Genomic DNA, 15,956 nt, shown 5'->3' with positions numbered 1-15,956 from the left:
TTCAAGTGTTTTCAGGTGTTTTCAAACGTATGTTTCAAGTATTTCATCTAGGGTATTTCAAATGTTGCAATGACTATATACGCATGTTGCAAGCATATATTTCATGTTGCAATCGCATGTTTTAAGTGTTTCAGTTATTTCAGACGTACGTTTCATGTGTTTCATCTGGATATTGCAGAAGTATATCTTGATGTTGCATAACATGCATGTTTTAAGCATATGTTTTCAAGTGTTTCAGGTATTCCATACGTATGCTGCAAGTGTTTTATCTGGATGTTGCAAAAGTAGATTTGGATGTTGTATATGGCTCTGTTCGGCTTACCCCATATTCGACTTGATCAGCTTCTTTTTTCAGCCGAAACAGTGTTTTTCAGCCAGTTTCAATCAAGTTTCAGATCCAGCGAACGGGGCCTATGTTGTTATCGCTATAAACACATGTTTTAAGCTTATGTTTTATTTATTTTTAGACTTATGTTTTAAGTGTTTTATATATATGTTTTAAAAGTAGATCTATGAGAGCACATGTTGCATTGGAGCTGGTGGCTGGGGGACAGGGGCCTGCCGCAACCGCCTGTTGTTGTTGTTGGGGGCTCCGTCGTGGGTCACCGTGCGTGCGCCTAAGGCCGGCAGATGGCTCTGCAGCGCGCATAGGCAGGTGACTAGGACCGGTCCCATTCACATGCGAGGTGCATGAAACGGAAGCAGGCTTCCCACGGGGCGTGCATGACGTGGTGCGGGAGCTACGTCCAGACGCGCTATCCGTCCGGACGTCGGAGCCCTAGCCCTTGCAAACAAAATTTGATTGATTGATTCTGGAAGGTGCGAGCGGTTCAATATGAACGAGAGGAAAAAAAAAACAATGCCAAGAGCTGCGTCAATCTGGTGTTCATCGAACGAAGCTCTTATCTTTTGTATCTCGCGCCAGATGAAACAAAAGATTAGTTCTCTTTCCTTGTCACGGATCATAGCGAAACTAGAGCTGACCTGCTAAAAGCAGTGCATAACTAGATGCATTTTTTTTTCCTGATAGAGAGATAAAATGGAATTCTTCATAGACAAAAAAAAGGAGTTTCTGTATAGCCTCTGTTTCGAGACACTATGGCTTTATAGGGTTGACCCTGGTAACAAAAAAAGAATCCATAAGAACTTGGATCCAACACAATGAAGGTTCTTGAAGAAGTGTTGCCATGCACCACAAGGTCACTTAGCTCCCCTTTCAAAGAAAAAAAAAGGTCACTAGCTCACGATCTGCAATTCTGTAGTCACGGAACTCTATACAAAAGAACGACAACGCTAAGTGTCGTGGAGCAAGGACACAAGACTAAACGAGTGGGCATCAGATGATAATAACAAATAGATTTTGCCAGATATTACTCAGATAATAGAAAACATGTTGCGATCGAAAACACACCAGGGCACAAACAGGACATGCTAAATTGTTAATGATCAATCACGACGGCAAGATACAACACCGAAGAAAAAGATACCGGGTACACACAACATCAGGACATCATGGTCATGATCACAAACACTTCAATTGCTGATTTGCTGAACTGGAACAGGACTAGGCCAGCATGAGCGAGAATTGATAAGTACTCGGGCACAGAACACTAATAAAAACACCCACCTTTGGAGATTACTGGACATGTATCATCATAAGACATAAGACACGATGTTAAAATACCATGCTTTCCTAAGAACCTGAGAGCAAAGTATAATAGGCATGCTCAGCATAATTCCTCAGAAGCAAAAGTGTCCAGCATTATGCGCCCGAGCAATTCAACTCCCTAAGCGAAGAGATCCGTTAAGACTGCAGGCTGTGAATTATAAATATGAACAAGTCCAATGTGTGTTTGATTCAAAGGTTCAACTACCTACCAGAAATATGGGTGGAAATATAGTCAGTTGTATTACAAATTCAGTTGAATTCAATCAGTCCAGGTCTCATCCAAGGACTACCTTCCAAATTGTTTTAAGTTATCAGAGATTTAGGGTATGAGTAACTAAAACTCGTTGTGCTATAAGCATTTGTGCATCCAGAACTCATGGTCTTTTATTGCTAGGTTTAATCATTGCCTGCAAGATTCAACCATTCTTTCATAGACCATATGTACAAAAATAATTTACCTGAAACAATGAAAGACATAATGCTACCAGCATGTTCAGTTTGGATTGCGTACTTGAGGCAGGTTGAAGCTGGACTCACATTTATGCTAGCCAGGAAGCGAAGCATTTACAGATCTCCACTAGCCCATCAAACAACCAGAAAAGCATAAAACTACACAAGGATAGTGGTTACTCACAGAAAATGCTCAATTTTGCCACAAGGTTGATCATTAAGATGACTAGGGACCTTAAGTGTACACGTTGGTTCTTACTCGTCAATCACAGTGTAATGCATAGAAGCTGATCACAAATATGAGAAGCTGAGAATGCTAGCAAATAAACATCCTTAAACCTTCTATGTATATCAATGTTTATTTGCTATACATAGAAGGTTTAAGGATGTTTATAACCACTTAACTCTTATATGCACAAAACAAACAATAAAGCATGAACTTCCGCACCACACCTAAAGCAAGGACTTCTTCATAACTTAGTATACTTGCAAGCCGATCGACTTTTTTTGTTGAGGAAAAAAGCAAAGCCGATCGACTTGATCTAATAATCTCATTATTAGAGTTGTCTACTAACCCACACAATGCATCGATTCATCAAGAAACAACTATGGAATTTCTATTACATATCCTCACTAGTCACCATGACTAGAAGCTCATAACTTGTGAGCTGAATAAACACAACTTTGGCGAGCAAATTGTCAGCAATTGTTCACCACCTGACCTCACTGACGCGGGCTCCTTCGAAGTATGTATACATCGGATTCCTCGTAGGCGTACTCAGGGTCGAGGTGCTCCCGTGCCACCTTCTCGATCACCGGGAAGGCAGCCGGAACAGAGTCCCAGAACGCCTGGTGCGCCTCGGGCGACCGGATCTGGTAGCCGAGCAGCACCACGCCGCGCTCGGCGTCGGCGAGCGCATCCATGGCCGCGATGAGGTGCGGCACGGACTCCTGGACGTAGATCACGTCTGCGGCGACGACTAGGTCGAAGCGGCGCGGGGTGGCTAGCTTGGCGAGATGCGCAGGGGCAGTTCCAGTGGACCTGGGCGAGGCGCGGCGCGCGGGGGAGGTGGGCGCGGTTGCGCCGCAGGTTGCGGCGGAGCGCCGGGAGCACGGCGGCGATGTCGGTGAGGACGAGGTCGGTGAGGCCGAGGCGGGAGAGGCCGAGCCCTGCCGGGCCGCAGCCGGCGCCGAGCTCCACGGCCCGCGTTCCGGGGAAGCGGAGCACATCGGCGAAGGGGAGGGCCGGGTCGCGGAGGCAGCGCTCGACGAACTTGACGAGGACCAGGGACGAGGGCCACACAGAGGTGCCCACCTCGAAGGAGTCGTTATCCTGCTCGAACGTCAGCACCGCGCCGCCCACCGGAAGCTCCACCACCGGAGACGCAGTGAACCGCATCTCCTCTCCGCCGCCGCCGGCCCGTCAAGCCACTGAAGCGAAGCGAAGGTTGGACGGCTGCGATTCCGTGCGCGGCCGATCCTCCCCCCGGTGGAGGCGACAGTGGAGAGAATCTTAGGCGCGAGACCCTCGTCAAATTTTAAATTGAAATATAATCCCCTTAAACTTCATGGAGCAAAATACCTTATGGACACAAATGTAATAAATAAAACATTACAGGGCAGAAGTGCAAAAAACAGAAGCAACAGCGCACTGCCGAGACCTCCCCCTCCGTCTCGTCTCTCCCCACACGGTCGCCCCTCTTCCGGTCCTCCCTGATGGATCCCAAGGCGGCGGCGAAGTCGAAGCGCTCGCACACGGTGCACGGCCGCCGCGTCCACCAGACCCCCGCCGCCGCGGCAGCGCACAGGCAGAAGCGTGCCGCCGCCGCCGCAGCCACCTCATCCGGCCCCCGCAGCCGCAACCTCCCCTCGAACTGGGACCGCTACGACGACGAGGGCGAGGCGGAGGACTCCGCGGCCGTCGGGGAATGGACAGGCGAGGTGGCTCCGCGCAGCAAGGGTGCCGACTTCGGATTCCTGCTAGAGCAGGCCCGAGCGCAGCCCCCCGGGGGCCGGGACCTCAGCGCGCCGTGTCTCCCCTCCCAGGACTTGCCATTTGGTGAGTGAGTGCCGCTGTCTTTCGTTTCGGCTGCTACTTGCATCCTGCTCTGCCACTATCAGTACATTGAGTTAGCTCATTGAGTTGTACATTGAGTAAGCTCATTGGCATTTTCGCTTAAGCAGAAGTTGTGGTGCTGGTGCTGGCATCCCTATAAATTTGCATTAGATACTGGTACCTAGGGAAATTCTAGTCATACTGATTCTGAACAAATTTTAGTACTCCAAACACCCTAGGGTATTCTATTTAGTTTTGGTGTAGTCCTGATACGAACATTTGAGTTCAGTTCAAATCCTCTAGACTGGATGAATCGATATATTGGTGATAATTCCTAGCGTGCTGAGTTCGCTTATTGTAACTGCATATGCCTTTTTTGAATAGTTCCACAAATGATATGCATAATCCGGAATCTTCATGATACACATGCGTGGGATGTGTTAATTGAAGATTGACCTTTACTTCTGTTGTCACTTTTAAGACTGATTGATTTGCAGTTTTCTAGATTTTATGCAGGCTTCTACCTCTATGCTCGAAGCTAAAGGTGAAAGAATCTTGTCCTGGTGTGCTGATGATAACTTTATATTAGAGGACGACCTAGCACCAGATTTTGAGGTAGAATATATCAACTTTGTAAACTGTTTTGTGTTGTGCAACACAGACCTACTATAAGGTTCATTCTTATCTTTAATGTTATCATATATAAAGTACTAACTAGTAGCTGGTAGATTGTTGGAAAAAATGAGTTGATCATGGTGGTGACCACACTTTGTGCTTCTTGCTGTACATTTTGTGGAATTTGTTTGGGTTAACTAGATAATGGCAGCCTATTTGAATATCAGTGGGAATAGAATGTGTGAAGCAATTAAGACTTCTATTTGATTGGTGTGGGCTTATTACTCTGCCTGTAGAAATTCTTCACTTCTTTTCTTCTGGTTGTGGGCTTACAACGCATATTCACGTGATAACAGTTCTTTTCCCCAACTTTCAGGTGCCTTTTCTCTCCATGGATTTGAATGCATTGGCCAATCACCTATCAAAGGTTAAGATTTCTCGGAGACTTTTTATAGAAGAGGATCTATTTCCTGAGGATATGGTATGTTCTTCATTATACCTGTTCTGTTACATTTGTCAGGTTTCTAAACATCGAAATGAACAGTACTATTGTCTTAAGTTTTTCTAGTAAAGCCATAACCAACACATCATTCCTCGGGAGCCTTATTTTGAAAATGCTATGAGTGCCTGAACGAGGGATCTCGCTCCTCCTATTGCTAATTTGCATCGGATTTCTGTCTCAATAAATCCTTAAACCCGTCACTACCTTCTTCATTATTCAGTAGTGACAGGGTGCTTTGATGCTCTGGCTGTTATGCTGCTACAGATGCATTTCTTGCCATTTTGGCCACAGCCCAATTCTTTCAGCAACACTAGCCAACAGGGCAGTTCCCAGCACACTCAGAAGCAAAGCTTATTCTAACTTCCAATCGGCATCTTTTTGCTGTTCTATCACAACAGTATTGCAGTATCTGGCCCATTTCATTTTTTTTAAACCTCTCTTTAGCTTGTTTTGTGCATGGTAAGTACCATGGTTTTAAAGACGGCGCCTAGGCATCCAGGTGTTCAAAAATCCAGCAGCTGTCGTTGTTGCCATTTCCTAACTCCGGCGCCCGTCGCCCGTCGCCTGCGCAGAACTTGTTCTGTTCAGCTGAGGTGCGATAGATCTGGAAGGGAGCAGCAGCACAGTCAATCTGAGAGGGCGCAGCTCAATGAGGAGCAGAGAAGCGGTAGGAAGGAGGGCTGGAGGAGTATTTTTTCCTCGAACAAGGCAGGAGAGTTGCATTGTCATTTCATTAAGTTAGGATAAAAAGGGAGCACAATGGGCTTGGGGAAAGAAACTAAAAGGCAACAAAACAACCAAACACCAAAGACCCCAGCGCCTAAGCTGCTAGAGTCAGCGACTAAGAGAGAAAAACTCCAAGCTTAGATACTCCTGCCATGGTCCATGGACTAGAGGCTACACTCATCCTTAATGGTATGTAGCAACCCATGGACGTTTGGCAGAGAACCTTCAAACACACAAGAATTCCGGTGCTTCCTAACCTCATTGGTGCAACTGTACAAAGAGAGGTAGAGGGAGTGAGAGGTGGCGTGGACTGCGGGATGAGAGTTTTTGGGGAAACCTATATGCAAGTCAGGGGTGGTTATACAGGCTGGCTGGTGGGCTGGGCCAGCCCCTTTCGTCTCCTCCGTTCACCTTTTTCTTTTTCTTCATCCTCTACGCTGCTGCCTTGCTGTTTCTCATATTGTTACGGTGTCACCTAGGCGATTAGAAGGTGCCTTAAGAACCATTGTATATACAATTTCTAGGCAGGTAAACTAATGCTTCTGCTGGCTATTGGGATCTAATTAGCTGCTTCGTCCTCCCTTGGTTGCCCTTTTATTAAGTTTCTCGTTGCAGTTTACAGGCTTAATTTTATGTTTGCTGACAGTAACATGATATTAATTTTATTTGGTTAACATGCTTAGCGTACTCAAGTTTCCTTCATATCCATTCAGCTTACTTTGTATCCCTTGATCTGTGTTATTATTTCTAGGCTGATGCATCAGAAGACAATGAAATAGCGATTGAACTTGACACCTCTGTGGAAATTGATGCTAAAGGCAGTTCAGTTAGGACATAACTTGAACTTTGAACCCAGGAAAGGTCATGAGTGTGCTAGCAACATCTGCGCTGATGATCAGATAAAAACAGAACGTCAGTCGCAATGTTGTGCACGAGAAACTACAGGATCTCCAAAGATTAGTACTCATTCAGTGAATTCAGATAATGAAGAAGATAAGACCTACAAGCGAATCATGGATACTGATCCTGGTACAAGCCATAGCAAAGGGTTGATGTTTGAGGTGGGTGCTTCATAAGAAGAACTTGACATGCTTCTCAATTCATTTAGCGGAACTCACCTTTCCAGCGCCAATTTGGACGAACCATTTGAACACGCTTCAACTTTGCAGGAGATCAGTTTGTCGAATGAGAAGGTTGAACCTAGCTTGTCTTCCAAACCACCTTTGCTTGCACCTCTCGACGATGCTCTAGATGACTTGCTTTCAGAGACTTCCCTTGATGTACAGAGTGAAGGTTTTGCTACGCTAAGTACAACTTCTCAGCCAACTGCTAATTCTGGTCAGAACATTGGCTTCAGAGATGCTAAGGAAATTGATGTGACGCCATCTATTGATGATTCGGTGGATGATTTGCTTGAAGACACTTCATCATGCTTAAATGAGCCAAAGCAAACTACAACTGCACAAGCATCGAACAGCACCCCACTTGATAGTGTACCCCTTCATTCTGGTCCCTTAAATGCATCTGCATCGGATGATTTTGATTCATGGTTTGATTCTCTATAGGACAAAAAAAGGTTGGTGAGGTGGGGAAGTGATGACTGGCTTCAGGGAATCTTGGGCCTTTATGTACTCCATTACTGAACTAAACTTTGTAACATTACGAGAACAATCTCTCTTTTTTTAAGAGATGACAAGAGCTCTGTCGTTCTAGCTCTTCCCCAATTCCTTCTCGATCTACCCCTCAACTCAAATCAAATAGTTCCCCAACTACCGCCGCTGCTTGTGCTCGGCTGCTGCTCCTCAAAACCACCCCTGCCGTCTCCGCTCTCTTTGCTGCCCTGCCGCCTTCTCCCCCAGCATTAGCGACATCATGGAAGCGGAGCTTGACGCCGTTGCTGCCCCAGATGCTGATGAAGGTTCGGGCCTCAACTCCCCTTTTTCGGCTGCTGCGACGATGAAGAATATGCGGTCCAAGCACAAATGTGAGGATACCCTCCTCAGCATATGCCGGAGCTACGGCATATCGACCGAGCTCTACAAGCCGCTGTGCGCCGAGGACGGGTGGGGGCCGTGCAAGACGCCGCCGGAAGCCTCGAATGCGCTGTGCGTGTTCGAGGCAATGTTGGAAGCCGGCGTGAGGTTTCCTCTACACGAGCTGTACAACAAGGTCTTGACGTATTTCGATCTGGCGCCGAGTCAGTTCGTCCCCAACGCGTGGCGACAACTGGCTGGCTTCGTGCTGGTGTGCGAGGATGTCGGCATCACGCCAATGGCGGCGGTGTTCCGATACTACTTCAAGCTCTTCCCGGTCGGGAACGGGTGGTACAACTTCAAAGTTAACTGAAGCTGTCTGTTCAAGGCTGACGGCGGGATTCATGTCAACGCGAGATGGAAGGAGAGGTGGTTCTTTCTCGACTCCCTCATGGCTGACAATCCTTGGCGATGTCCTCAAGAGTGGGGGACACCCAGGAAGGGAGCCAACGAGACTCTGCAGCTCACGCAAACCGCGTGGAACGCCATGGACAAGCTGAATGCCGTGAAAGAGGAGAAGGGCATAAGTCTGATGAAGCTCATCATCGACAAGTCTCAGTACAACCACAACTTCCCCGTTCTCCCTCCGTTGCGTGAACAAGTCAAATCTGAAACTGAAGCTAGCGATGACGATGATGTGACTCCGAGCACCCACCCGCCTAAGAGGCCACCACGTTTGCCTACCACTGCCACTGCCATCACCATCACCGCTCCAAGTCAGCGGGTCATAGGTACGACGTCATCGGCACCGCCGGGTTTCACTCCTGTGTTGTCACCTAGGAGCACCGTTGCTGGCAACAACGAGCTTTCCAGGCCGCAGATACAGGATGCATTCAGGGAGCTACGCCTAGCCAAGGAAAATCTTGCGTCGGAGCAAGCTGCACGTGCCAAGGCACTGGAGGACTTGGAAGCTGAACAGAGCAAGACGCGCCAACTGACAGGTCAGCTACAGGTGGTGCAAGCTGAGCGCGACAAGGCGCTTATGCAGCTCAAGGAGATGGGAGCCGAGTTGACGGTGCGCTGGGCCGAGCACACGGCCAGGGTCCGCCAACTCGAAGCCGAGCACGCGACCAAGGTTAGCCACTTGACGCAGCTGCTTCGGACGGAGGAAGGCATGCATATGGCCAAGGTCCAGCGACTGGAATCGGATCTTGAGGCGGCGCAAGCTGAGGTCGCCAAGGCGCTTGGGCAACTCAAGGAGATGAGAGCTGAGTTGACAAAGGCACAGGCTGAGGATACAGACAGGGTCTGCCAACTTAGAAATGCCTTTGAGGCGGCGCAAGCTGAGGGAGCCAAGGCGCGTGGGCAACTCAAGGAGACGAGAGCTGAGTTGACAAAGACACAGGCTGAGCATACATACAGGGTCTGCCAACTTAGAAATGCCTTTGAGGCGGCCGAAGCTAAGCACGTGACCAAGGTCAACCGTCTCGTGGAGGAGCGCAAGGAAGTAGAAGCCAACCTCCAGCAGTTGGCAGAGGAGCTCGAGGCAGAGAAAGCAAAGCACGCTGCCGAGGTGAACGCCGTTAGAGCACAGTGCTACTCCCAGATCAAGGCTGACGCGATCAAGTGCATCAATGAGCTGATGCCCGAGCCACTTCTTGTTATGGGTAAGCTGATTAACTAGCCCTTGTTCTTCATTGTGAGTGCGAAAATTCAATTCTTCTATTTAGCTCGTTTTCGGATCTTTAGGAATTAGGAGTGACAATATACAACCTTCAAGTGATGGTCTTCATTTTAAGGTTTTGCTAAGTAAATGTGAAGCATTGATGTGGGGTAGGGCCCGATATCCACAAGACAAGACATGAGCCGCACCCTCAGAGGTGGTCTAGCCCACAAGATAAGGCGTGCACGGCACTGATCGACGTGCGCCGCAAGATATTATATAGTACCAAATAGGATACTATCCTTGTAACCCTACCCCTCCAGAGTATATACCCCTAGTGGTATTACGTCTCATATTCACTATAATACACCAAAGACATATGATGTAGGATATTACGTCGATCAGACGGCTCGAACCTGTCTAAATCGTTATCTCTGTGCCTTGTGTCACCATCCGGTTCCTGATCACGCGCACCCCTACCGATCAATCTACCATCGCGGGATACCCCTCGGTGGACTGCCGACGATATTCTGTCGATAGTTGGCGCGCCAGGTAGGGGTGTGCGCTTGATCCATGGCGGGCCAGATGGGATCTCAAGATCGACGCCGCTCGTGGCAACCTGACTTCCTGCGGCGGCGGCCTTCAGCAGCCCTACGGGCTCGACATGCGGCACATGCGTCACCTCCCGACGACATTGGTGTATTAAGCTTCAGCTACAACACGCCACAGGAATGGGACTCCTACTCCAGCAAACCTATCGACGAGCGCGGCTACTACATACTACATGGACTCAGACGATGCATGTACCATGCAAGCTACTTGGCTTCGTATGTGTATTCATCAACGACAACAACCTAGAAGATGACCAAGAACTACTTACTCCGACCACCTGCCGCGTCGCAACGATGATCGCCGTGAAGAATGGCGCCGTGACAACCGCGACTGCCTCCATGACGACAGCTCGAGCGCCTGGCAATTTCATCAACGCCAACCAGATAACGCCGTACGCCGCCGACCAGATATTCTGTCTAAAGCTAAGTCACACTTTAATATTTTTCTAAATATTCTCCAATCTTCGTATATCGCCATAATGTTTCTCCGAACTGTTTTCTCCATATTTGCTCTCCAAACGATTTTTCGAACCCCCGAACAGTTATGTTGATGCTCGGACGCCTCCAGAGACGGCCCTGTCTCCGGCTCCTCCCTACACGTGCTACGGGCTCCGCGCTCTGCGTTATGGGTGGTCGGCTGCGGTTCCTTGGTCACGCCTGTTCCTCCTACACGTGCATGTGCTCCGCACTCGACGTTATGGTTAACAAGCTAGCTAGGGCTAGAGACTCAGCTACACACTAACTGGTCGGGCGGTTTATATTTAAATATAATTACATCTTCACACCAACTGATCGCCGAGCTACACATGCTATTTCATCGTCATTGCTGATTTTTCTCTGGAGTTCATATATTTTTACATCATGTACTACCCGTTCTACATATTTGTATTGCAGGATCATCGTCCAGGTGATTGGATCACCTGGTGCTCGGACTTCACCACCGATCAACTGGTCGGACCGCTAGGATCATCGACTTCATCACCGACCAGTTGATCGGACTGTTCGCCGGTCGTTTCTGCTCAATGCTCACTTCGCCGCCGACCAGTTGACCAGACTGTTCGTCACTTGTGCTTCATCACCAGATACGTCGGTTACTCCTCGGCGCTCAGATTCTTCGTGCTTGAGGACTTAGAGGGCACACTTCACCGCATGGACGTCGCCAGCTACGTCGGTGCTCGGACATCGTCAGCTACATCGGGGACTCCTCGGTGCTCGAACATCGCCAGCTACGCTGGGACTCCTCGGTGCCCGGACCTCGCCAGCTTTGCCGGGAACTCCTCGCTGCTCGGACGTCGCCAGCTACGTCGAGGACTCCTCGGTGCTCGGACATCGCCAGCTACGTCGGGGACTCCTCGGTGCTCAGACATCGCTAGCTACACCGGGAACTCCTCGCTGCTCAGACGTCGCCAGCTGCGCTAGGAACTCCTCGGTGCTCGAACATCGCCAGCTACACCGGAGACTCCTCTGTGCTCGGACATCGCCAGCTACGCGGGGGACTCCTCGGTGCTCGGACATCGCCGCCTACGCCGAGGACTCCTCGGTGCTCGGACATCGCTAGCTACGTCGGGAACTCCTCGGTGCTCGGACGTCGCCAGCTACGCTGAGGACTCCTCGGCGCTCGGAAGTCGCCAGCTACGCCGGGGACTCCTCGGCGCTCGGACATCGCCCTTGGTTGTCGGATCTTGCTACGTCTCATCGGTGTGCTATCAAGCTACTCCATGCTGTTCGGATCAGGGTGCTGATCTGGGACAGCACATCTAGGGTCTTGATACGCGCATGTCGGATGACGTTGGCAAAGCTTTCTGACTTCTTTTTCTTTGACCCTGCTATAAGATTCATTATTCATCTTCCAGCAGGCTCGGGGACTAAGTGGACACACTTCACCTTTCGGTGAATGTGCACATTTATCATCTCGAGGCTATGCTCGGGGACTTGCTGCCTGCTCGGCTAGTCTTCTACTTTCTGACCCTGGCACCACGTGACTACGTCACCTACTGTCGGGCTCGGGGACTAGCTGTGGGGGTATGGCCCCCGATATCCAGAGACGGCCCTGTCTCCGGCTTCTTCTTACACGTGCACGAGCGTCTGCCCTCTGCGTTATGGGTGGTCGGCAGCGGCTCCTTAGCGATGCTTTGTTCTTCCTACACACACGGGCTCCGCGCTCCACGTTATGGTTAACAAGCTAGTTAGGGCTGGAGACTCAGCTACACACTAACTTGTCGGACGGTTTATATTAAATATAAATAGATCTTCACACCAACTAATCGCCGAGCTGCATACGCTATTTCATCGCCATTGCTGATTGTTCTCCAGAGTTCATATATTTTTACATCATGTACTACCCGTTCTACATATTTGTATTGCAGGATCATCGTCTAGGTGATCGGACCACCTGGTGCTCGGACTTCTCCACCGATCAACTGGTCGGACCGCTAGGTTTATAGACTTCGTCGCCGACCAGTTGATCGGACTGTTCGTCGGTCGCTTCTACTCAATGCTCACTTCGTCGCCGACCAGTTGACCAGACTGTTCATCGCTCGTGCTTCATCGCCAGATACGTCGGGGACTCTTCGGTGCTCGGACATCGCCAGTTACGTCGGTTACTTCTCGGCGCTCGGATTCTTCGTGCTCGGGGACTAAGTGGGCACACTTCACCCCACTTCACCTTGCGGACATCGTCAGCTACGCCGGGGACTCCTCGGTGCTCGAACATCGCCAGTTACGCCGAGGAATCCTCGGTGCTCGGACATCGCCAGCTACGCCGGGGACTACTTTGATGCTTGGACATCGCCAGCTACGCCGAGAACTCCTCGGTGCTCGGACGTCGCTAGCTACGCCGGGAACTCCTCGGTGCTCGGACGTCGCCAGCTATGCCGGGGATTCCCTTGATGGTCGGATCTTGCTACGCCTCATCGATGTGCTATCAAGCTGCTCCATGCTATTCGGATCAGGGTGCTGATCTTGGGCAGCACGTCTAGGGTCTTGATACGCGCATGTCAGACGACGTTGGCAAGCTTTCGGACTTCTTTTTCTTTGAACCTGCTACAAGATTCATTCTTCATCTTCCAGCAGGCTCGTGGACTAAGTGGGCACACTTCACATTGCGGTGAATGTGCGCTTTTCAATTCAGGGCTCCGCCCGTGGACTGGTTGCCTGCTCGGCCGGTCTTCTGCCTTTCTTCTACTTTCTGACCCTAGCACCACGTGACTACGTCACCTACTATCAGGCTCAGGGACTAGCTGTGGGGGTATGGCCCCCGGTATCCACAAAACAAGACATGGGCCGCACCCTCAGAGGTGGCCCAACCCATAAGATCAAGGCGTGCACGACACTGGTCGACGTGCACCGTAAGATATTGTATAGTACCAAATATGATACTATCCTTGTAACCCTACCTCTCTAGAGTATATAAGGAGAGGCAGGGGTCTCCTAGTGGACAGATCGATACATCTCCACACATCTCATATTCAATACAATACACCAAAGACACAGGACGTAGGGTATTATGTCGATCAAACAGCCCGAACCTGTCTAAATCGCTGTTCTCTGCGTCTTGTGATCAGACGGCCCGAACCTGTCTAAATCGCTGTCTCTGCGTCTTGTGTCACCATCCGGTTCCTGATCACGCGCACCCCACCGATCAATCTACCATCGCGGGATACCCCTCGATGGACTGCCGACGATATTCTGTCGACAATTGATCTGAATATTTATTAATACATATTACCTCGTAAATGTCAACCATTGATCTGAATATTTATGTATTTCTTATATTAGAAAGTAGACAAAATAGTAGGCAACATTTCTTGTAATTGGATCCATTAGCTTCAATACTAATTAGAATTAGATGTAAGGTCTCAAACTTGATTGGGTGAATGTGTGTCAGATTGAACATGTCCTTCAACATCTTTTAATCAGACCCCTCTTCAGTGCCTGTTGTTTTTCCATATGATCCCATGCTTGATGAAGCCTCATTGTGGCATTGTCCTTCAGGGGTGGCTGGGAGCAAGGTGGCTGACATCAGCTTCCTAGAGGAATCAGCAGGGGTGGCTGGGAGCAAGGTTGCTGACTGCATGCTCCTAGAGGAACCAGCAGCAATCAAGCAAGTCGAGTTGATGGGTGGTGAGAAGACTCACGCCTGTGGGACTGATCCTGTCCACAGCCTCCTTGTGAGTACTTTCCCTGATTCAGTTACTTCTTTCAACCCGGAGCTCTCAAACTGTCATACTACAGTAACTCAAGAACATAGCCAGCCTGTTACGCAGTCCCCTAATTTGTTGGGCTTAGTTGTCACGTCTCCCTGTTCCAGTGAGTTAGCAAACAGCATTGATCCAGTGGACAACACAACTAGTCATACACAGCCACAACCTGACCAGACGTTGACCAGAAACCGTTTTGATGACAATGGAGTTCTGTTGGAACCAATGGATGTCTTCCTAGAATCAATTTCTTGCACCTTACCACAACCCATTTTGCCTCTCGAACACTTGTCCGAGGACAAACATGAAACACAGCCAACAACTAGTACAGCCAACCATACAAATGGTACCCTGAGTCCTAAAATTGGAAGTTGCTCAGTTCAAAGGAAAAGCACTAGGCTGGCTGGAAAAGAAAAAGATAGAAAGTGTAAAAGACGCCATGGTCGTGGCTCAAGAACTGTTAGTTAAGAAACTAGGAGGGTTAACATCAGATAGTTCTGCACGCAAGTCTGCTGATTTTGAATTTTTTGCACAGCACTTTGAAAGGCCTATCAACAAGAACAAGATGGATGCAGTCAAGGTCATTGAGGCCAGCACCAAGCCAGCAGGCAAGACCAAGAACACTGTCACCAAGACAGCAGCAGCATCAGAGGAACTGAGGAAGTGGAGGAGCTGATGGCAGCATGAAGGCCTTCGGCCAGTTATCAGTGGTGGCTATTTTCAATGATAGTCACGCACAAGGGGAAGGTCAGTTCGATTAGAGTTGGTCAGAGTCAGGCCTTCGTTGTCTGTGTGTACTGGGCCTGCGTGCCTGTTAGTGATGAGTAGGACGTCTTTGAACTACGGTTCTGTTCGATCTATTCGGCCTGCTGGCTCTGTTGACTTCGGTCGCTTTGAGTCGCGTATGTGGAACTTGTTGTGGATGAGACCTTTCAGGCCTGCTGGCTTTGTTGCCTTCGGCCCTTCAATCAAACCACATGATGTAGGTTATCAATCTTGTGGAGGTGCCTGTACTCGTCATTGGTCGTTACGATGATTCCTTCTTAGAACTTGCAAAAGATGTACTGATTAGTGATTACAGTATGTTCAGCCATTTATTGTGGATGCGTAGAAGCTGTTTCTTTACTTCTTCAATCCTTGACGATTAATTGACAAAAATTATAAGCCTGCTAACATGTAACCTTGCTTAGAAATATAATACCTTGAAATTTTCTGCATTTTATTATTAATCAGAATTGCAACTGCATGTGTTATGCAAAAACACCAAAAATATTTTGCTGTAACATCCAAGTATTTTGCTAACATGTAACATTGTTCATGATTTTAAGAATAGAGGCTACAGCAGGAACCATGTAATCTACAGCTGCTGGTCTGATCCGTGAAGAGGCAGACGCCACCATGGAAATGAGTTCTGACTTCTGAGGGGTTCGTACTATAGTATACTAGTAGTCTAGTAGATGTCCAGAGACGCTTAGGTTGATGGCATAATCAT

At 48.9% G+C, this 15,956-nt stretch overlaps 1 protein-coding gene and 2 pseudogenes across 1 annotated transcript; 2 read left to right on the top strand and 1 right to left on the bottom strand.

Moving 5' to 3' along the window:
• Positions 1 to 2,708: 2,708 nt before the first annotated feature.
• On the bottom strand, positions 2,709 to 3,632 carry LOC136512207 (uncharacterized; annotated as a pseudogene).
• An 87-nt stretch (positions 3,633 to 3,719) lies between these two features.
• Positions 3,720 to 8,110, top strand: LOC136512206 (protein ECERIFERUM 16-like; annotated as a pseudogene).
• A 172-nt stretch (positions 8,111 to 8,282) lies between these two features.
• Positions 8,283 to 15,463, top strand: LOC136514208 (uncharacterized). The gene is made up of 3 exons (XM_066508189.1): positions 8,283 to 9,658; positions 14,259 to 14,434; positions 15,000 to 15,463. The coding sequence occupies exons 1-3, from the start codon at positions 8,443 to 8,445 to the stop codon at positions 15,138 to 15,140; spliced, it is 1,533 nt and encodes a 510-aa protein (XP_066364286.1). The 5' UTR covers positions 8,283 to 8,442; the 3' UTR covers positions 15,141 to 15,463.
• Positions 15,464 to 15,956: the final 493 nt, after the last annotated feature.

The sequence above is a fragment of the Miscanthus floridulus genome, chromosome 16 (assembly GCF_019320115.1).
Source record: "Miscanthus floridulus cultivar M001 chromosome 16, ASM1932011v1, whole genome shotgun sequence".
Classification (NCBI taxonomy): domain Eukaryota; kingdom Viridiplantae; phylum Streptophyta; class Magnoliopsida; order Poales; family Poaceae; genus Miscanthus; species Miscanthus floridulus.
The sequence above is the reverse complement of the archived record's forward strand: the minus strand, read 5'-3'. Positions and strand labels throughout refer to the sequence as shown.